This window comes from Dipodomys ordii, unplaced genomic scaffold, assembly GCF_000151885.1.
Source record: "Dipodomys ordii isolate 6190 unplaced genomic scaffold, Dord_2.0 Scaffold17, whole genome shotgun sequence".
Lineage (NCBI taxonomy): Eukaryota > Metazoa > Chordata > Mammalia > Rodentia > Heteromyidae > Dipodomys > Dipodomys ordii.
In genome coordinates, this window is record NW_012267233.1 from 19,275,651 (window position 1) to 19,299,078 (window position 23,428).

The 23,428-nt window shown below is 37.1% G+C and overlaps 1 protein-coding gene across 3 annotated transcripts in view; it reads right to left on the reverse strand.

The window, feature by feature from the left end:
* Positions 1 to 306: 306 nt before the first annotated feature.
* Positions 307 to 23,428, reverse strand: part of Ripk2 (receptor-interacting serine-threonine kinase 2) — a 32,060-nt gene continuing 8,938 nt past the window's right edge. For 2 of the 3 annotated variants that reach the window (XM_013012597.1, XM_013012599.1), the window contains exons 3-11: positions 22,711 to 22,866; positions 19,252 to 19,409; positions 17,339 to 17,388; positions 16,414 to 16,575; positions 13,112 to 13,197; positions 5,949 to 6,026; positions 4,527 to 4,620; positions 1,792 to 2,001; positions 307 to 832 (exon numbers count right to left, since the gene is read on the reverse strand). In XM_013012597.1, coding sequence (XP_012868051.1) covers positions 495 to 832; positions 1,792 to 2,001; positions 4,527 to 4,620; positions 5,949 to 6,026; positions 13,112 to 13,197; positions 16,414 to 16,575; positions 17,339 to 17,388; positions 19,252 to 19,409; positions 22,711 to 22,866 — 1,332 coding nt within the window. In that variant the 3' untranslated portion in view covers positions 307 to 494. The remainder of the gene's footprint in view (positions 833 to 1,791; positions 2,002 to 4,526; positions 4,621 to 5,948; positions 6,027 to 13,111; positions 13,198 to 16,413; positions 16,576 to 17,338; positions 17,389 to 19,251; positions 19,410 to 22,710; positions 22,867 to 23,428) is intronic. The other variant, XM_013012598.1, reaches the window with a different exon arrangement.

Below are 23,428 nucleotides of genomic sequence, written 5' to 3' on the forward strand. Positions count from 1 at the left end.
TTGTAAAGAGTTTATAAATAAAAGTTAGAAATTCAATCTAGATAATGGAGTTTAAAAAGTAGTAATCCTTCAGAGAAAATTGTAGACTAGGAATGCCTACTGGCCCTGACTTGCAAATAAGGGTAAACTCTTCATAAAATTCAATTGATTTAGACAATTAATAAATAACCTATAGAGAAACAGAGTGAAAATGCGTTCCATCAGAAACATGATGTCTTGAGACAATGTTACCTACAAGAAAAATGTAATTATTACACTGAAAACAGGCTCAGGTAATGAAAGACACAAGAAAATTTGAAGAATATATCAAAATGCAAACTTTTTACTTACATTATTTAACAAAATATTGCAATATTAGGGGAGAAGATTCTTTGCTCTCAACTCCCCCAAAACTTCAGAAAATCTTCTAATACTCACATTCTTTTGTAAAAACATTTTGAAGGTAACAGACATAAATAACCATCTATAAAGTTTCTTCTTCAAAAAAGACTCAGTTATATGCTTTTATTTTGAAGGAAGTTTGAAGATGGTGACCTAGAAACCACAAGTACTTCTGGGTAAGGCTGAAGACCCATTTGTTTGTTGTCTTTCAACTTTTGAACTATAACTTTGGCAACTTCTTCTCCTTGGATGTCAGTAGTATCCAGTAATTGTCTAACTTTTGATGTCCTTGTAGGTTTGGTACTAATCAGTTCATAGTCCTCCTTCATGATCAAGTCCCTGGCTAGTAAGGCATCCAGTGATTGGTTAAGGCAGGCTTCTGTCATTTGGCTCACAATATCTTCCCGTTTGCTCAAGATCCACTGCTGGGCTATACCAGGCTGTAGGCGCTCTGTGGTAGAGCAGTGATGAACAATTAGAAAGGTGAGGGAGACACACAATAATGGAAAAGAAGATAACCTGAAAGCTGGGCTCCAGTGGCTCATGCTTATAACCCTAGCTACTCAGGAAACAGATCTGAGGATCAAAGTTCAAAACTAACCCAAGCAAACAAATCCCAGAGACTCCAGTTATCCAGTAAAAAGTTGCAAGTGTAGAAATGTGGTTCAAGTGGTAAAGCACCAGCCTTGACTGCAAAATCTGAATGAAAAAGTAATAGTCTAAGCAGGGTGCCAGTGATTCATGCCTGTAATCCTAGCTACTCAGGAGGCTGAGATCTAAGGATCATGGTTCAAAGCCAGCTAGGGCAGGAAAGTCCATGAGACTCTTATCTCCAATAAACCACTCAGAAAACTGGAAGTGGCGCTGTGGCTCAAGTGGTAGAATGTGTAGATAGCGCCCAGGCCCAGAGTTCAAGCCCCATGACTGACAAAAAAAAAAAAAGTAATAGTCTAACAATTAGTTCTTTTAAGACGACAATATGAATAGTACTTTTGAGAATGCCCTTAGTTTTCAAGAAACATTCAGAGGTTTGGGTCATTGTCTCCTTTACTTTCCAATATTCCCTTTCTGTATACTGTATGTATACATGGGGCAAACACTGCTTTTTTTGTTTTTGCTTTGGGGTTTGTTTTTTGTTTGTTTGTTTGTTTCAAATGTAGAAGCTATCAGTGTATTTGTTAAAAATAGGTTTATCTCTTTTCTTTTGCTGACTGGTTCTTGGGATACTATCTGTGACTATTTAATTATTCATCAGCACTGGGCCTGACAGTGCTTTCCAACTTAAGGAGATAGGTTTACCATATCAAGAAACTACAAGTAAAGAAATCCAATTTCATGGTGACTCTACTGGCCTTGAAAATGTAAGGCCAATGTACCATTTACAGCATGTTGTATATACAAAGTATTTACCTGAACTTCCCACAGACAGGAGAGGGTGTATTATTGCTGAAGGGCATGGCATGGTCTTGTGATCACAGAATGTTGCCCTCTGAGAGGCAGTAAGGGAGCTGTCCCAGCTGCGATGCACTGTGCAGTGATGTGGCTTCACGGTGGAACAGTCCTCAGCTTCTCCTTCCAAACAAAATGTCCTGGTTAGGATGGAATATTCCCTACATATTCCTGTCAGCAAAAATGTCAATATTTGGGTCATAGAGCAGGAAGGCTCCAAGGTCTTGTTTTACACTGCTGTCAAAACTGCTTCAGAAACTTAATTCTGCAAATGAATGCTTTTTAGGACAAATAAGGGTACATACTGAATGTTCTTTACTATGTTCTAGTCTGAACTTGGCTGTCCTATAAATATAAATCATAGAATTTCACTTCCCATAACCCTACATTTATTTGTCATCTTCCTCCTTCTGCACTTGAAAGGTGTTCTGTATATGTCACAGTCTTTTAAGTGTGTTTGATCTTGTATGACATGTGTCTTCACTTTTCCCTCTATTCAATCTCAGGGCCTGAATTATTCATCTCTACCTTTGAATATAATCACATTTTTGTCATTGTTGAGTATTGTATTACATTCTCAATGGCCCACTGGACAGCTCTCTTATGGGTAGGGCTAGTGCCCCAAATAAAAACAAAACAAAGCAAAACAAGAAAAGAGGGGCAGGATCTTAATCGTTTGCTTAGCTGTGAAATCTGTTTCAGTTCTTTTTTCCCCCCATTTTTAACTGTTATTGTACAGAGGGATTACAGTTACATAACTCAGGTAATGAGTATATTTCTTTTTTTGACAATGTCACCTCTTCCCTCCCTTCCTCCCTCCCAGTTTTCCCTCCCATCCCCACCCACAAGTTATACAGTTCATTTTCAACACAGTGTCTACTGAGTACCATTGCTGTATTTGTTCACCATTTGTCCCTCTATCTCTCAACTCTTAGTTTTGTTAATGGCACCAGTGTGCTCCCAGTGACCAGTCTCAACAACTTACTCAGCTGGATCTTTTCTTGCTCAATTCCTTCAAGTGAAAAATTATAAAGTCCTCTCAATTTACCCGGTCCTCTGTAATATCTCTCACAACCCTCATGCTTTTCACTAAACCAGTTACCTGGACTTGTACACAGTCTCCCCTCCTCAGGTCTCCTTTTCCATTCATAATATCTTACATATTTCAGGCAGGAATATATAAGCAAAATCTTATATTACATCACTGTTCAAAATTTAAGTAATTCCTTACTCAAGTTAAAAAACAGCTAGTTAGCTGGGCTTCAGTGGCTCACACCTATAATCCTAGCTACTCAGGAGGCTGAGATCTGAGGATCACGGTTCAAAGCCAGCTTGGGTAGGACAGTCTGTGAAACTCTTATCTCCAGAAAAAGCTGGAAGTGGTGCTGTGGGTCAAGTGGTAGAGTGCTAACCTTGAGCAAAAGGAGCTCAAGGACAGTGCCCAGGTCCAGAGTTCAAGCTCCAGGACTGGCAAAAAACAACAAAACAAAAATCCCCCAAACAGGGCTAGGAAGGTGGCTCAGTGGTAGAGCACTTGCCTTGCATGCATGAGGCCCTGGGTTCGATTCCGCAGCACCACATAAGCAGAAAAAAAAAGCCAGAAGTGGAGCTGTGGCTCAAGTGGTAGAGCGCTAGGCTTGAGCTGAAGAGCTGAGGGACAGCGCTCAGGCCCAGAGTTCAGGCCCCACAACCAGAACCAAAAAAAAAAAAAAAATCCCCAAACAAACCCCCAAAACTCCCACAACCAACTAGCTGACTGTTAGAATCCCCTTCTCCTCTTTTTGTTTTCTTCAGTATTTAAGGCCTTGTACAAGCACTCTATGACTTGAGCCTGCTTTTTTTTTTTTTTTTTTTGCTTTAGTTAGACAGGGCCTCCAGATTATTGTCCCAGTCGGATCAGTGTTTGTGATACTCCCACCTATTTACCTCCCATGTGTGCGTGAGGGGGGGGGGGATGACAGGCATGAACCACAATGCCTGGCTTGTTTGGTTTCCCTTACTTTTTGCATCAGCTTGTTTTAAAGTACCTTATCTCTACCTTCTGGGCAGTTGAGAATATAGGGATGAGCCACCAAGTTGAGCCCTGTCAGAATTCTTTATAATATGACTCTCCTGATTTTATTTCCTTTATCTTCTCCATCAGCTAAACCAAACTACTCACTGCTTTCTAGCTTGTGGACCTCTGTGTTGCTCCTTTAGCCTGCAGTGTCTATCGCTCATAATTAGAGGTCCAGATTCGAGCCAGGAAAAAGGTCTTCATGATGACAATCTCATGTAGGGGAATGAGATGAACAATACTTATGTAAAGACCTGGCCTCAGCCATGTCTCAGGGTTGCCACCAAGCAGCTATGTTACCCAGATTAACGCAGACTTCCCCCTCAGTAAGACTGTCAATAGTACATTGCAAACACTAAAACCCTTTTTCTGAACCACTGGATCTCTCTCCTAAAATATGACCACTTTTCATTTCTCCCTTCCATTGTGTCCAGTGTAATGTCTTCATTTCCTAAGTGTGCTGATCATTAGTGAACATGCCACTGCTATTTTTACCTAGGCACATCTTGTCACTTTAAAAAAAGGTTATGAATGCAAATGAAAGATATGTTCCATACAAACCATCAGCGGTTGCCAAGAATATCATCATAGAAGAAAACATAAAGTTTATAAGTCAAAACTGACTGGAAAATTAAAGTACCAGATAAAAAGCTTTTGTCTTGTGTAGCAGCCAGGGACCTCGAGGTTCTAGGAGAGCCACGACCTTGGTGGACTGCAGAGGAGCCACACGATTCCTAGTGAACAAGGACACAGCAAAGCAGTCAGGGAAGCTTTATTCCTAAAGGTTAATAAAAAACTCTTAACTTAGATATAGCTTCAGTTTTTAAATAGTTCCTTGCTTTGGGGTTAATACAAATGAAGACAGAACTACTACAAAATCAGAGAATTAAAGAAAAATCAAATAAAATCACCAACTAATACATACTTCATTTCCTTATTAACTCAAATGGGGGAGATAGGGCATTACTTATATATTAGAAATAATGTTGTTGTTTTTTTCAATATAGCCTACAGGATTCCATAGGCTTTGTTCAGGGGCAATAACAGTGGATGGGAAATTTGCAATCTGGACTCTATTTATTGTTTTTGAGTAAGTGCCTATTCTTGGGTTCTTTCAAGCTAAAGAGAAGGGAAAGCCTGGAGAAAGTAGTGGGGAACTTGAATCTACTCCCAGTTTTGCCATGACTGATCTTCAATAAGCATCTTAGTTATCTGGTTCTTAGGTTCCTAGCTTTGTACTGGGCATGCATGGGCTCTGGGACCAAATTAGACAATGTAGATCAAATCAGATAATGCAGTAAGTAGAAAGCCAAGTAGTAAACTTTAGGCTTCTTTTGAAGGAATTATTACTTTTCTGTATCTATAAACAAGTCTACTCTGAAAAATATGGCTTATGAAATATGTCTGAATGGATGCTACTGCAGAAATTGTTCTTGGTGAGCAATAAAAAATGTTTTTTTTCTTTTATTGGCTTCTATAAGAAATAAGGACAAGGTGGCATACATACAGTTGTGGTTATAATCAGTAACTTGCTACATACATTATTCAGTGTATAAAACAATAACAAAGGCAGAAATCAATGCCAAAGAAGCAAGGAGGTGATCTGATGGAATAAATATTAAAATGGGAATCAGAATGTCTGCATTTCACATTAGACATTGTCACAGGTACTAAAAACATTCTGAAAGCTCCCTGGGCTTTAGTTTATCATTTAAGAAAGGAGTTAGAGCCAGGCGCTGATGGCTCATGCCTATAATCCCAGCTGCTCAGGAGGCTGAGCTCTGAGGATTATGGTTCAAAGCCAGCCCAGGCAGGAAGGTCCGTGAGACTCTTATCTCCAATAAACCACTAGAAAGTGGAAGTGGCACTGTGGCTCAAGCAGTAGAGTGCTCACTTTGAGCTGAAGAGTGCAGGGACAGTGCCCAGGCCCAGAGTTCAAGCCCCAGAACCGACAAAAAAAGAAAGGAGTTAGACTAAATGATATTTCATATTCTTCTCACATTTTAGGTTTAAATATATACGCACACACACACACACATATATATGCATATTTTTTTTTTACCTCCTGTGGACCATTATTTATAGGTATGTTCAGAGACAGCTCCATTTTCTTATCACATGAACTTGAAGCACTCTGTAACTGGAATGAGCATAAATGTTCAATTTAGCTAAAATGATTCAAAAATTATCAAAGTAAACTATAATTATTTGTATTTTATGTACTAAATTAATGGAAACAAAATCTAAACCAATTAAAAATACCCAACTTAAAGGCAGAATAGGGAAATGTCTTAGAGAAACAGATTTTGAATCCAACTGCACATTAATGGGTTGCCATAAGTGAATTATAGATCTCAGTCTTAGCACTGCATCATTGACATATGCTTATATGCAGAATTGTTCTAAAGATTGATATAATGAAAGTTTCTGGGCTGGGAAGGTTGCTTAGTGATAGAGTGCTTGCCTTGCATGTATGAGACCCTGGGTTTGATTCCTTAGCACCACATAAGCAGAAAAAACCAGAAGTGGTGCTGTGGCTTAAGTGATAGAGCACTAGCCTTGAGCTGAAGAGCTGAGGGACAGCACCCAGGCCCAGAGTTCAGGCCCCATGACCACCACCACCACCAACAAAATTCTGTATTTTCTAAATAGGACTCTAGTAGCTCAGCAAATAAGAGCAAGAATGGACAAACAGAGATGCATGACATTAAATTGCCCTTGTACAACAAAAGAAACAATCACCAGAATGAAGAAACAATGCACAGAATGGGAGAAAATCTTCATCATCAGTTATTCAATGGATAAAGGATTAATATCCAGAATATACAGAGAACTCAAAAATTAAACAGTAAATGAATAATCCAATTATCAAATGGCCAAATTAACTGGGTAGTTCTCAGAAAAAGAAATATAAATGGCTAATTAATAAATGAATGGCTGGGTGCTGGTGGCTCATGCGTGTCATCTTAGCTCTCAGAGGACTGAGACCTTAAGATCATGGTTCAAAGCCAGACTGTGCAGGAGAGTTGGTGAGATTCTTATCTCCAATTCACTCCCCAGAAACTGGAAGTGGCAGTGTAGCTTGAAGTGACACAGAGCACTAGCCTTGAGTGAAAAAGCCTAGGGAAATTGTCTAGGCCCTGAGCCCAATGCCCATGATTGCAAATGTGTGTGTGTGTGTGTGTGTGTGTGTGTGTGTGTTCAATATCATTAGCCATAAAAGAATTGTAAATCAAAACCACACTAAAATTCTACCTCACTTGAGTCACAATGGCAATCACTATAAAGACACACAACAATTAGGTAAAGAATTCTACTTAATACACTGTTGCTGTGATATAAATTGGTGAAACCACTATAGAAATCGGTATGCAATTTCCTCAAAAAAACATAAAAATTGACCTTTCTTATGATTTTATCATATGACTCTTGGGCACATATCTATCTCAAGGACTGTAAGTCAATATACAAGAAAGATATTTGCATTCCACAAAGGAGGAGGCTGCAATGCTTGGTAAGAAATGTACGCATTATCCTGCCCATGCAATTGTAACCCCTCTGTACAGTATGTTCACAAATAAAATAAAATAAAATTAAAAAAAAGAAAGATATTTGCATTCCAGCTTTGTTCACAAGAGCCAAACTGTGGAATCAGCCCTATTGATGAATGGATAAGTAAAATACAGTGTGTACTGATACTCAGCCATACAGAAAAGTGAAATTATGTCATTTGCAAGAAAATGGATGGATCTGGAGATTATCATGCAGATAGAGAAAGAAAAATCAAACTAAAACAAAACAAATATCATGCTTTCATTTGTGGAGTATAAACCCAGAATGATGATGATAGTAATTATGATGATGATGATGATGATAGTAATGATAACAGAATATGAATGTTAAAAGGGAACAGTCTAGACTAGTAGGAGGGAGAAATGGAAAAGGAATGGAAATTGGAAGGTGAAGAGGACTACAGGATCATATACACGTACACACACTAAAAAGGAACTCTAAGTTGGCTTCATTCTCCACACCAGTGTAATGTGGCTTTTCAGAACTTTAAAAATGGCTAACTTCTGCATACAGTTATAGCTATCTGCTACGACGGAAAAAAATTCACCTGAACATATGATGCATCTAGCCAAATATGGAGAAAACAATAGCTCAATAAACATTTGTAAATGCATTGTTTTCTGTGTCTTTTTAAAAGTTGCTCTTGGGTATGCTTCTATATGAAGCTTCTTTGTGCTCTGCTGCAACATTTCTTCTAAACAGTGTCTTTGCATGAACCATTGCTGTTCATAACTACCATGTGTAATTCAAATTATCTATTACTATGAAATTATTTATGAAATTATGAATTAGAAAGAAATAAAACAGGATATTAAAGAAAATAATTGTGCAGTTTTTACTCTTCAAGACACCGGAAGTATTTACCTACAAAATACAAGCTATAGGACTAGTGGAAAGAACTATAAAAACCATAGATGGTTGGGCGCCGGTGGCGCACACCTGTAATCCTAGCTTCTCAGGAGGCTGAGATCTGAGGATCACAGTTCAAAGCCAGACCAGGCAGGAAAGTCAGTGAGACTCTTATCTCCAATAAACCACTAGAAAACCTGAAGTGGTGCTGTGGCTCAAGTGGTAGAGTGCTCTCCTTGAGCTGAAGAACTGAGGGACAGTGCCCAAGCCCAGAATTCAAGCCCCATGACCAATATAAAAAACCAAAACCAACCAAACAAACAAAAAAACCCCCATAGATGATGTAACAAAGCAAGTCACTCTAAATAGCAATTTTTTTCTAGAAATTTCTATATGAAAATGTTTACTATTTTTTAAAATGTTATTTCTTGTGAAAATACAGTACAGAGGGGTTACAGTTACATGAGCAAGGTAATGAGTAGATTTCTTATCAAGCATTGTTGCTTCCTCCTTTGTTTCCCCTACCATCCCTTCCTTCCCATCTCCACAACTACACTCCCTCCTATCCCCCTGCCTAAATTGTAAAGTTCATTTTTCAACATAGTATCCTATATATCTCATTGTTAGGAAATGGCAAGACTTGGAAAAATTATAAGTGAAGTAAGCCAGGCCCAAAGAAACATAGGTCCCATGTTTACTATTTTTTTGAGGCAAGTTTCACTATGCTACCTATACTCTCTAGGCTGGTCTCAAAATCATGATTCTCTTGCCTCTGCATCAGAGTTGCTGGGACTACAGGCACATATCACCACATCCAACTTACAAATTTGTATTCTACTGTGGGCCACACCATTAGCGAGCTAGGTGAAATGTTATGTAACAGATTAACCTCTGTATTCTAAATCATCTCACCAAAAGCATCAGATGCTATTGTTCCCTAGAAAGAATATGACAGAAGAATTTAAAAAGAATTGATACAATGATTTAAAATGTTTAAATAGAAAAACCACAACACAACAATTTAAGTAAAACCAAAATATAGCATAAGAACATGAGAGAATACATTAAATGGTATGAAAATAATGCTCCACTTAAAAATACCAACTAAAAGTTGTTTTGAGACAAAAAAGGAGGGAGAATGATTCTTTCTCTTTATCGAGACAATAGGCTCATTCATCTCGCTTTGAAAGAGAAGAGAATTAAAGAGAAAGTTGTGAGGAGAAAAAGGGAACTAGAAAGATAAGGTAAAAGGAAATACTTTCAGAAGTTTGTATCTACTAAGTGGAATGTGGTATCTTTGGAAATAACTACCCCTATTCAGAAACCAAGCTCAGGGACTCAGTGAAATGCTATCAAAATAACCACAAATTTTCAGTTTGACTAAGTGGTTGATTCCTTTATGACATTCCCATTAAACTGAAGGTTCTGCCAGGACACCAAAATGAAAAACAAACAATCAAAAAACCCACAAAGAGCCAAAGAAGTATCTATCATCCAATAACAAAGACACTGTAGAATGTGACTGTTCATAACCAAAGTGTTTGATTAACTGGTGTTTTTATCACATACTATGTGCAGTTTAATGAAAGCAATTGAGTGCTACATAATGCTTAGTCTGACCTCAAGAATAGTGCTTGCTTTAGAAAGTGTAAATCACAGCACAACAAAGTAAGTACCGGAAATGGGTACTTGCAAGAGGTGGGGTGGAGCCAAGGGAGAAGAGTAGAAGAATGAAGAGGAGGATGGGGAAGAATGCAGTTAAGAATTCATTGTATATATCATAAAATTAAGAAAAATAAGGGAATGAATAGGTTGAAGTGGGAGTGAAAATGTTGAAAGGGTATTACAGATCAAGATGCATTGTATTCTCTGGTCATAAGGGAAATACAAATCAAAACAACATCAAGATTCCACTGCACCCAAGTTAGAATGGCCAATATCAAGAAAACTAACAATAACAAATGCTGGTGTGGATGTGACCAAAAGAGAACTCCATTACACTGTTGGTGGGAATATAAATTTGTTCAACCACTCTGGAAGTATGGAAATTTCTTAAAAGACTAAATATAAAGCTACCCTATGACCCAGCAATACCACTCTTGGGCATTTATCCAGTAGAACACAAACAAGGCTCCACTAAAGCTACCAGCACAACCATGTTCATTGCAGTACTATTCACCATAGCCAAGACATAGAATTAGCCCAGATCTTTCTTAATGGACAAATGGATCAAGAAAATGTAGTGTACACACAATGGGATTCTACTCATCTATCAGAAAGAATAATATTGTACTATTTATATGGAAATGGAAAGACAGAGAAAGTAAGCCAGACCCAACAGAAATAAAGGTCACATGGTTTCCCTCATTTGTGGTAGTTAGAATGTGCCTATAAGTCAACAAGTTCATACAATTGATGGATAAAAAAAATACACTGGGACACGGGACTGGGTAGATGGCTCAGTGGTAGAGTGCTTGCCTTGCAAGCATGAAGCCCTGGGTTTGATTCCTCAGCACCACATATGCAGAAAAAGCTGGAAGTGGCACTGTAGCTCAAGTGGTAGAGCAGTAGCCTTGAGCAGAAGAGCTGAGAGACAGTGCCCAGTCCCAGAGTTCAGGCCCCATGACCAGAAAAAAAACAAACAAACTCTGGGACATAAAAAAATTATACAGTTCTCTAGCCATTCACACACAATGAGGATATTTTTAGGAGAGGAATACAAAGGTACAATAGGCATGTGAATCTGATCATATAAAACAGTATTTTTTTAAATGAACTCCAAGAAATGGAAACAAGAGTTTTTTTTTTTTTCCTTTGTGGCTGTTTTGTTTTATTTTCTTTTTGTCAGATTTGTTCTTTTACCTCTCTTTGGGAGGGTCCAGGGGAGCACAGAAATGGTGAGACAAAGGGTAAACAAATGCCACAGTGGTACTCACTAGATACTAGTTGAAAATGAACTTTAAAACTTGTGGGGGGGGATGGGAAGGAAAAATTGGGAGAGAGTGAGGGAAGGGGGAGACATTATTAAAAAAGAAATGTACTCTGACTTTTGTGACTGTAACCCCTGCTATATATCACCTTTATAACAACAATAAAATGCATAAAAAGATGCATTGAATACACAAATTGCTTTGTTAAATGGAAAAAGATGCAATACATATCTTACAAAAGTGAGTTAAAGGGTGGTTGGAAGGCTGGATAAGAATGTTGAAAGGGGTGACATTGATAAAGAAGCACTGTATTCATAAACTGCTTTGGTGCATGGCAACTCCCTTGTGCAAGTAATTAAAGAAAATAAAATATTTTAAATATATTTTTTATTGTAAAGATACTGTAAAAAGGGGTTACACTTACATGAGTAATGAGTATACTTCTTATCAAGCAATGTTACCCCCTCCTTTGTTTTTCCCCTATCATCCCTTCCCTCCCCACCTCCCCAACTTCTCCCTACCTGGCTCTGCTCTGAAGCTGTAAAGTTCGTTTTCAACATAGTTTCAACACAGTGTCTTGTATATCTCATTGTTACAATGGGTCAACCTGTATCTTTATTTCACCATAATTTTTTGTTTTTAAAGAATGGTGCTGGTCCTGGGGCTAGAACTCAAGGCATGAGTGTTATCCTTGAGTTTTTTTTTTGCTCAAGGCTAGTACTCTAATATTTGAGCCACAGCTCAATTTCTGGCTCAACTTTTGGTGGTTAAGGGAAGATAAGAGTCTCATAGACTTACTATCCAGGCTGGCTTTGAACTGTGATCCTCAGATCTCAGCCTCCTGAGTAGCTAGGATTACAGGTGCGAATGAATAGCACCTGGCCTTTAAAAGCAATAACAGTCCCTTCAATTGTTTTCATCCAGAAGAGCCAGACTGAATAGACAGTTGTCTTAGGAAATTCATGTTAGCTTCTATTGTTACTGTTGTCCATGCAACATAAGTACTTTTTAAAAACAAACAAAAACAAGAAAAACTGGAACAAAATACCTAATAAATAAATATAATTTTTGACTTCCATGATAAATTCTCATCTTAACTTGGCAATATAGCTCAGAAAAACCCAAGTCCATTCAACAGAAAGAGAACAAGCACTCAAACATCCCTTATATAGGTGTTAGAACTTAACCAAGAGTGCATGAAGGAAGGGGTAACACTGTCCAAAAAGAAATGTGCTCATTACGTGACTTATATAACTGTAATCTCCTCTGTTCGTCACCCTTCTAATAACAATAACACATTTAGAAAGAGGTCAGTGTAGGCTTAAAATGCATACACATCCGCTTTTGGTGATGTTAGCGCATGACATGCACCATACATCAGTGGCTTTCATTAGACAGGCTGAAGTTATACCTGAATCTCGAGGGCTCTGGAAAGGTTAAATCTGAAAGTAGCCATCTGTATGGCAAGGGTAAACCCTCTGGTAAGAAAGTAAACCAATGCAACAATGATACTCACAAGACTATGTTAGAATGAACTGTATAACTTGGGGGGAGAGAGTGATCCAGGAGGAAAGGAAAGTGGGAGAAAAATGAGAGAGAGGTTAACAAGTCTGGCAAGAAATGTACTCACTCCCTTACTTATGTAACTGTAATCTCTCTGTACATCACCTTGACAATAAATTAAATTTAAAACAATCAACACAAAAAATAATTTAAAAAGAGAAAGCAAAGCAAAGCTTCTGGCAAACCTTTCCACCTCAAAGCTATAGCCTATGTCTGTGAAAGTACATAGGTAAACTAAACTCAATTAAAAACGTCATGAGTAAATAGTTGTTGAAAGTTCTAGTTTCTAACATTTCTATCCAAAATTTACCTTTGTTCTCTTTAGCTGAATAACAGCTTCAAGAAAAGTTATCTCTTCAAATGTTCTCAGCACTGGTTCAAGTTCTATTAAACATTCTAAATAATCAAGAAAAAAATCAAGTAGTGTTAAGTTCAGATTGCTTTTAATCATTATATTGAAATGTTAACACATAACTTAGAAAGTCTCAACTCAATCTTTCACTAAATTGATGATGAGATTCAGTTGTCTGAGAATTTTCACTAAAGAAAAAGTCCAAAAATATGCTCTTAAAAAATTATGGTCAACTGATTTTTAACAAAAGGGCTAAGCTAATTCAGTGAGGAATGGTAATCTTTTTAACCAACTGGCACTAAGTTGGGGAATGACACAGAAACATGTAATTCAGTCTTATCTCACATCAAACATAAAAATTAACTTCAACAGGATAATATACTTTAAATACTAAAAAAGAAAAAAGCTTCATATCCTTCACTAAGGGTGATATAAAAAACAGGATTTATATAACAACACTAACTAGAGTTAAAAAAATTTAAAAAATTTGCATTTTAGAAAGACACTTCTAAGAAAAAAATGATCTGGGGATGAAACTCAGTGGTAGAACACTTTTCTACCACGTGAGAGGCTTTGGGTTCAACTTATAATCCTACTAAAAAAGAGAGAAATGAAAAGTTAAGAGATGAGCAAATACATTTGCATGTCATATATCCGCTTAAGTAATCTGTGCATAAAAAACTCAGACAAGGGGCTGGGAAGGTGGCTCAGTGGTAGAGCGCTTGCCTTGAATGCCTGAGGCCCTGGGTTAGATTCCTCAGCACCACATAAGCAAAAAGAAATAAGCCGGAAGTGGCGCTGTTGCTCTAGTGGTAGCATACTAGACTTGAGCTGAAGAGCTGAGGGACAGCGCCCAGGCCCAGAGCTCATGCCCCATGACTGGACTCCCCCCCCCAAAAAAAAAACAAAACAAAAACTCAGACAACTCAATAATAGCACAGCGCAATTAAGAACATAATTAACCACACAATTAAGAAATGAGTAAAAATCTTCAGTAAACTATACGTATTTGTCTACTTTCTAATTAGTTTTTAAATACTTGAAAATTATATTTAGAAATATCTCTTTGGTTTCATGCCTCCACTAAGATTATATTTTTATGTGTTATCAATGATAATAAAAAATTCTATATGTGTGTGGTGGTACCAGGATTTAAACTTAGGCCCTTGAACTTGCTAGACAGATACTATTTAATACATCAGATATCCTAGCCCTTTTAAAAAAGGCTTTAGTTGTTTTTTAAAAAATGGATCTTGTCTTTTTTTCCTCACGACTAGCTTCATACTCATGCCTGCTGTGTAGATAGAGTAATAAGTATAAACCACCATGCCTGGCTTTTACTGTGGCAACAGAATATTGCTGTCATTTTGCCTGGGCTTCTTTCCATCTGGGATCCTCTTGCGTAGCCTTTTTTTCTTTTCTTTTTTAAAGCTAAGGTATTATATTGCCCTGGCTTTTGAGAAGGTTGTATGGTAAGCTCATTTTCCATTTTTATGAAACTGACAAACTATTTTCCAAATTGGCTGCACATTCCTATCAGCAATGAGTGAGGTCTTCATGGCATAGTTAACACACTGGTATTTTCTGCTTTTTTGAGCACAGCTATTTTAGTGGACATGAGCTAGTACCACCTCACTGTTACAATTTGCATTTTCTAATACTTTTTTACCATTTGATTAAAATCTACCATTTTAAAACTTTGCCCTTTGCACTGTTATTGAGTTGGCTAGAGTTCTTCGTTTCTAGACCCATGGCCTTAAGCAGACATAAGATATGAAAATATATTCTCCATGTCTGTGTGTGTCTTCTTATGCTTAGTAGTACATTTTAAAATACTAAAGTTCTCAACTTTTATAAGTGCAATGACCAAATCTAAGACCTCTGCATAAAACAAGGCTATAATTACTTTCTCCTATTTATATTTAGATTTCTGATCCATTCTGCTTTAGAGATATGATCTTAATTCTGTGCTCACCTCTTTTTTTTTTGGTCTGTTGTGGGACCTGAACTCTGGGCACTGCCCCTCAGCTCTTCAGCTCAAGTCTAGTGCTCTACCACTTGAGCCACAGAACCACTTCTGGCTTTTTCTGCTTATGTGGTGCTGAGGAATCGAACCCAGGGCCTCATGCATGCAAGGCAAGCACTCTACCACTGAGCTACCTTCCGAGCCCATGATCTTAATTCTGTACAAACTTTTCTATCCACAGAATTATCAGTAGAATCAGACTATTGTTGAAAGAGTTTCCTAGCTGGCCTTTGTTTCTCATCTTACCTTCTTCTAGTTAGCTTTCTCATAGCAATGAGAGCAAGTTTTACCTAAACTTAAATTAGATCATGTCACTTCCCTAAAAAAAACTTCAATGGCTTTCTGTTGAATTTGAAAGAAAACTAATTTGTAATGATTTTAAACAGCCCCTTCCTCCAAACCTGTTTAATCTTTTTTTTTTTTTTTTTGTCGGTCGTGGGGCTTGAACTCTGGGCCTGGGCGCTGTCCCTCAGCTCTTCAGCTCAAGGCGAGCGCTCTACTACTTGAGCTACTACGCCACTTCCGGTTTTCTGGTGGTTTGTTGGAGATAGGAGTCTCACGGTCTCTCCTGCCCGGGCTGGCTTTGAACTGCGATCCTCAGATCTCAGCCTCCTGAGTAGCTAGGATTACAGGCGTGAGCCACCAGCGCCCGGCTCAAACCTGTTTAATCTTATCTCCTATTATCACCTTCATTGCTCACACTACAAGCCAGCTATGCAGACTTCTCTTTATCTTTTGTAAATTCTTCCTGTCTTCTAGGCTCAGAACCCTTACTCTGGTTGAGCCAGGTTTTAATGATGGACTCTTTATTAAGCTTCAGATCTGAGTTCAAATATTTGCTCCTACGAATGATCTTTAGTTGCTCCCTTTCCTAGTGTTACCATGTTTATTTTTTCACAATCTGCATTTTGTTTTCTTCTGCGCTTTCTCAACTAGATGATGAGTTCACATTGTCTTTGTTGTACTTCTCTGTTCCCAGTGCTCATTCTGGAAAGTTTAAAGCACAGGCTAGGGGTTAATAAGTGAGCGCAACTCTTCCTCCTGTGCTATGATCTCCCCTTGGGGTTAGGGATTCTCAGGTCTTCTCAACAGGCAATGAATAGCAAGGGCAAAAAGAATTTCTACAATTTTGAGCAAGCCAACTAACTGGCAAAAATTTTCAAGGAGAATTTTCTTCACAGCATCTTAGCTATTTCTGTTGTGCAAAAGGTGCAGGTTATAATTCTAGACTCACTTAAGAAAGAGGGTCTTTCGTCTGGGTTCTGTGCCCATCCACTTTTGATTAGAGAGACCATGAGTGCCCGGTGTGGGATGTCATGTGGTAAGCTTGCTTCCTCTGTGTCTGGGCGATGTCCCTGTGACACACTGTACATGATCTGCAAAGGATTGGTGACATCTGTCAAAGAAAATACATTTCATTAAGAGTAGATATATTATGATCCAGCATATTAAGTACTCAAACCACATGAAAATAAAAGAAACTTACATTTTTAGGACTCATTTATTGCATTCGTTTTTGTTAAAAGGCACTATCTTCCAGCCAGGGTGAGACTCCTTGGAGAGGAGATCCTTCACTTGGTAACTCTGGCTGGGTCCTGTGACCTGATCAGGTCAATGGTCAGGTCAATGGGATGTCAGAGAAGCAGAGCCAGGCAGAGCTCAGAGAGCTAAGTGAGACCTAGCAGAAGGGGAAGGGCTCTAGCAACTAACATCTAATGTTCATGAGAAACAAGTGTTTACTTTGCAAGCCACCGAGATTTTGAGGATGTTTCTTATATTGTAAGAGAACTATACAAATGTGAAATAAAGCATGTAAACAAGATTGAAAAAGATTTAGTCTTCAATTTCTAGTCTTTATAGAAGGAATACACATTAAAACTGTAATGTGAAGAGTTTTATTGCTAGATTGAAATGAATAAATCCCATGTAGCAGATGGCAAAAATGAAGACTTCTGCATGAGATTTAGTGGCTTGTCCTTAATCCAATATACTAATTAGGTTATGGTAGATTCATAACTGATAAATAATTATGTTTCTCATTATTGTGTTTTATACGGAATGAAGTAGAGGAAGATCTAAAATAAGATGAGCTTTAGACAGTTGTGAGGATGTCCTAGCAATATGACATTACCTAGAATAAGGCAGCCAGATCTACTTACCTTCAAAAGGCTGTTTTCTTGATAACACCTCCCATGTGATCATTGCATAGCTGTTAAAGAGAAAGCATTATTATAAATGAAGTTTGTGTGATAAACTAAGATAGCACTACTTTTAAAGTTGAAGTTGGAGATGCCAGTTTTGAAAGTTCTGTTAAGGTATCACTATATATAACCAAGAAGAAGAGTGCTCTTATACCATTAGAAGAAAAACAATAGTTGTTTTGAAGGAGATTGCTTATAATAGCTTAAAGTTAAACATGAGGATAATTTGAACACCAAGCTATACCTTCTATTTTCTCTGTTCTTCTCCTCTTTCTTTTCTTACTTTCTTTCTCTCTCTCTTTCCTTCCTTTCTTCTTTCTTTTCTTTTCTTTTTTGCCAATACTGCTTGGCTCATTTGTTAGATTAGTACTCTACCACTCAAATCACATCTCCAGCCCTGCTTTTTGCTGGTTATTCTGTAGATGGACTTTTCTACTCAAGCTGGCCTCATTGTGATCACCTGGATTTTAGCCTCCTGAGGAGTTAAGATTAGAGGTGTGAGCCACTGGAATCTGTTTAAAATCTCTAATTTCATAATGCTATTTTTCATATGAAGTAGAGAACAATAAAAATATTGCCTCATGTGGCTCTATTCTATTTTCTTGGCGGGGGGGGTCTTAGTACTGTCTTTTTTATAATAAAAATATTCTACTTGCAATTATACTTCAGTTGTAAATCATCTGTCTATGCTGCATTGAATTTTTATTTGGGACACATGATTAAATAGGATATAGAAAATTTGCCACTACCAAATATGCATTCAAAAGGGACACAGAACTAAATAGGTACCAACAAACATCTTTGTAGGACAGTGAGGATTACAGAGGAAATTCACCCAAATCTAGGAAAAATGGTTCCTCATTTCTCTAACAGAGTATATTGAAATAGAAAATGAAGACATAATTCACAAAATGAATGGTAGGTTCAGTTTTGTCTGTTTTTACAAAATTAGATATTAATATTTTTGTTTCCTTCTGTTATTCAAAATAAATGAAAGTTATCAGAGAGCAGAATATCTAAAGGAACATTTATTCATATTCACATTTTTTCAGTGTAAATGCAGAAGAAACTTATTCTAGGTGTCTACTGAAATGGATTGGCTGTCATTGAGTTTAATTAGAAGTGATAAGAATTACAATCTTTAAAAAAGAGATATATAGTTTAATTACTGATATAACTTTTCTGTAGATAAATCATTCACATTGTGAAGAGTATGTTCATATTTTACCAAGTCAATTATTTATAAAAGATACCAAAAAGTTATTTGAAAGGACTATGAAATATGTTCATAATAATGTAGAAAGTCTTATTTCATATTTATTAGCATATTAAAGAAGTGCATGCCCCACCCCCTAATTCTACACATTATAAATGATCACCTTTCTTTTATATTGTCAAGTAGCCAATATTAACAACAATGCACTGTGCTTATTCCTATAAGATTATAACTGCCGCTGAGACATGAAAACATAGTGGCACCAAATACATTGATTCCCAGTTCAAAGAATTCACACTTATACAAATAGAAAGGATTTTTAAAATAGAAACATTTTCAGTATGTTCAAGAGTTTATTTCTCTAAGATAACAGGTAGCATGGTCTGAAAGGTTGCACAGAAAGAGAATATGGAAGCAAAAACATTGGTAACTACTGTGTTGCTTTGCCTCCTAAATAATATATGATTTAAAAAAATCCTATATCACAACTTAATAGAAGATTCTAATAATTCTCAAGGGATGTAAAAGTATAGCCACCACAGCTTCTAATTTATTTTTCACTATAGTTATGACAAAAAATAATATGCGACTTTACAATTCTGATTGGCTATGTGCTTTTTACAAGGTTACTTTGATCAAAAGCAACATACAATACCTATATATATCATGCTTCACACTGGCCCTGGACTTCTGTCCGGGCTCGTAGTTTTCAGGTGGCATATAAATAATTGTTCCTCCTTCTGGTGCAGATTTGCTACTTCGTGATTGTGAGAGAGACATCATGCGCCATTTTGATAATCCAAAATCTGCAATCTGTAAGAGGAAGGAGTAAATTTAAATATTTTTAATTAAAAAAACTGAAAGTTTAGCTGAGTGCCGGTGGCTCATGCCTGTAATCCTAGCTACTCAGGAGGCTGAGATCTGAGGATCGAGGTTCAAAGCCAGCCTGGGCAAGAAAGTCTGTGAGACTCTTATCTCCAGTAAACCACCAGAAAACCGGAAGTGGCACGGTGGCTCAAGTGGTACAGTGTTAACCTTGAGCTGAAGAGCTAAGGGACAGCTCCCAGGCCCAGAGTTCAAGCCCCACGACTGACAAGTTTAATTCAAAACATTTCTCCTAACATGTCCAAGAAGTGATTTTTTATTAGCATTTAGACAAATTTCATAAAAATTATAAACCCTTAGAAAACATGTTTCATAAACTTACTATTAATAAAAGAACAAGTCTTTAGAATAAAACAACAGAATATGTTCCATGTTGGTAACAAATGAGAAGCCAAGCTTGGTTGATTTTGAAAAATAATATAGCTGTGGTTGAGGACATGGGTTCTAGAGACTAGAATATTTCATTATATTCCAATTATATCAGGTAATAAAATGTCTGGCCTTGAGGAAGTTGTTTAATTTCCCTGTAGACAGATTGCTTATGTGTAAACTTGGTATACTTGTGATGAACTGAGAGAAAGTTTTAAATGAGTCATCCTAAGCAATATACTCAGAGCAATATATGGCACATAATATATGATATTATGAATGTTTATATGTATTGTTATCTCACCACACTCCACATATATGTGTATGAATACTGTTTGTCAGAAAAAAATTGAAAAAGTAAGTATCACTCTAACTTTTAAAAAGGAAAAACATTCTAGTTTTACATAAATATATATTTATATATGATACTATCCTTAAACTTTGCTTTAAAAGATTTAGAAGATTACAAAAAGGATATTATATAAGTAATCAGAACATGAAAGAATTCATGAGAAAGCAAATTATTATCAGACCAGTGCTCAGTTCATTTCTCATATGACACTGCTGCTCCACATACATTTACTAAACAAAACACTAATTTTGGTCCTTTTTGGTCGGTTCTGGGGCCTGAACTCTGGGCCTGGGCACTGTCCTTCAACTCTTCAGCTCAAGGCTAGCACTCTACCACTTGAGCCACAGCGCCACTTCCAGCTTTTACTACTTATTTGATGCTGAAGAATGGAACCCAGGGCCTCATGCATGCAAGGCAAGCACTCTACTACTGAGCCACCTTCCAGACAAAATTTTGGTCCTTTTTTTTTTTTTGACAGCTCTGCTAGCATCATAGTTTATATATTCTAAAATATTTGTATGTACTCTTACAATAACACATTTGACCATTAAGTTAGCAGAAGTACTTAGTATATGCAGAAGATTGGGGAATTTATTCACTTTTGTATACAACACACGACTGTGTAATGATTCTGTATGGCATGTTCTAGGCACATGGTAGTTAACCATACACACTTAAGTTTTGTTTTTAGGGAACTTTTACCTAACTGAAGATGGTCAATAATCACAACATTTGAAAAAAAAATTAGCTCAACTGGTAAAAAAAGAAAAAAAAACACAACTAAAGAGTGGTCTAGCTCACAGTTTGAGGGAAGGGAAGAAGTAGGTTGAGATAATAGAAGCCGCACTGCTGGGGTCTGGGACAGCAGTCAATCAAAGGCTTGGCTGCATTATGGTAATTACAGTAGTAGTCCAAGCCAACAGATTGATCATTTTCTAAAAGTGTTCATTTGTTAACAAAAAAAGTTGCTATTGAAGTGGAGGGAGATTTTTTTTTTTTTGCAAATTTTTATCATCCTTAAGTGGTTGTACAAAGGAGTGGCCGTTCACCAAAGCAGTTTATGAGGACAGGGCATCTTGATCATGTTGGAGGGAGGTTCTGAGGGCCATGTTGTGCAATTCTTATCCCAGTTCTCTATTAGTTAATATTTATCTAATTCTAACTTTGAAGATACAAAAAGTAGCTAATTTGAGGATGATATAAAGCATCATATACACTCCTGATATAATGTAAAATGGTACGGCCACTGGTGTGGTAAATTTTATTACCAAATGGATTGAATTAAGAAATGCCTAGGTGGCCAACAAATTACAACTCTGGGGGTGTCTGTGATGGTGTTTTCAGACACAATTAGAGTATAAGCACTATGACCAAATGAATGAATTCCTTGATGACAGATTCATAAAACCACAGTATTATTGGGTAAAAGTGGTCAAAGGTAGGAGGTCGTGTTTACTTGGGGACAGTGGTCACTGAGAGTGTTTCCTTGGGGACTGGATCTGACTCTGGCTCCTTCCTGTTTCTTCAGCTCTCTTTCCTGTCTGCTTATAAAATAAAAGATACTAAATTGGCTAGATAAAAGAAATAACTAAAACTACTATATAAAATAATTAAACTTAAGGACATAAATAATTTTTTTCCTCCAGTATTGGGACAGAAGTCTGAACTTAAAGACTTCAGCTTGGCTGGCTATACTCTATCTCTTGAGTCATACTAAAAGCCGGCTTTTTGCTGGTTATTTTAGAGATGCACTTTTCTACTCAGACGGGCTTTAAATCATGATCTTCTACATTTCAGCTTCCTGAGTAGCTATGTTATAGATCTGAGGCATGGGTGTCAGGTCACATAACTTTTTTCTTTTTTGGTGCTGGTTTTAGGGCTTGAACTAAAGGCCTGGGTGTTGTCGCTGAGCTACTTTTACTCAATGCTAGTGCTCTACCACTTGAACCACAGCTCCACCTCTGGCTTTCTTGTGTGTTTAATTGGAGATAAGAGCTTTTTGTTGCTGTATTTGTAGTCCTTTCTTTTGGTCTCATTTGTTTGTCTTTGGGACAGTAAGGGGAGAGTACAGAAGAGGTGAGGCAAAGGGTGAACAAATACAGCAGTAGTACTCACTAGACACTATGTGGAAAATGAACTACACAACTGTGGGTGGGATGGTGGGGAGAAATTGGGAGAGAGCGAGGGAAGGAGTGACATGCTCCCAAAAGAAATGTACTCATTACCTGACTTAGGTAACTGTAACCCCTCTGTATATCACCTCTACAATAACAAGAAATGTACTCATTACCTGACTTAGGTAACTATAACTCCTCTGTATATCACCTCTACAATAACATATATATTATATAAAATATATTACCTATAAAAAGAAGTTATGAAAGAGTCTCATGGATGTTTTTGTCTAGGCTGGCTTTGAACCAGGATCCTCAGATCTCAGCCTCCTGAGTAGTTAGGATTATAGGTGTGAGCCACTGGCATCTGGACACATGATCATTAAAAAATTACCTTAACATGAAATTCATTATCTAACAGGATATTCTGAGTCTTCAAGTCATGATGAAGTAGAGGAGGATTCATATTGTGTAGGTAATTTACACCAAGTGCAATTTCATGCAGGATGCGAAATCTCAGTGGCCAAGGAACACCAGGATATTCAGTTTTCTTTGAATATATTGAAAGAAACAAAATGAAAAGTAGTGTTTAAATTTCACACTTAGAAAATTCTATTTCATGCAAAGATGGATTACAAACTAAGGTAAAATATGTGCAATTGATGACATGGTATTTAACACTGCTTAACATTTCTGCATCTCACTTTCTTCCAATTTTTAGAAACAATAATGGTAGCTATTATGCTGATATTTCTTTTTAGTTTATATTGGCTATGCAACTATGTGGGATTAACTCTTTTTTCTTCAACTGACAAAGACTCAATTATTTTGTATTTATGTAGAGCCAGACACATACACTCACAGTCACATCCACAGCAAGGTTCTATGGCTAATTTAAGTAACTGTGGTCAGAAGTGCACACACACACACACACACACACACACACACACACAGAAAATTACATACAATTTGTTTTTGATCCATACCAAATTATTTATTCAAAATTTTAAACTTTTCTATTAATATAAAGCCATATTTTATTGTAACTGTATAACAACTTATACCAATAAAAATTATGACTATATTATTGCTATTTAATGGTAAGGATTAAT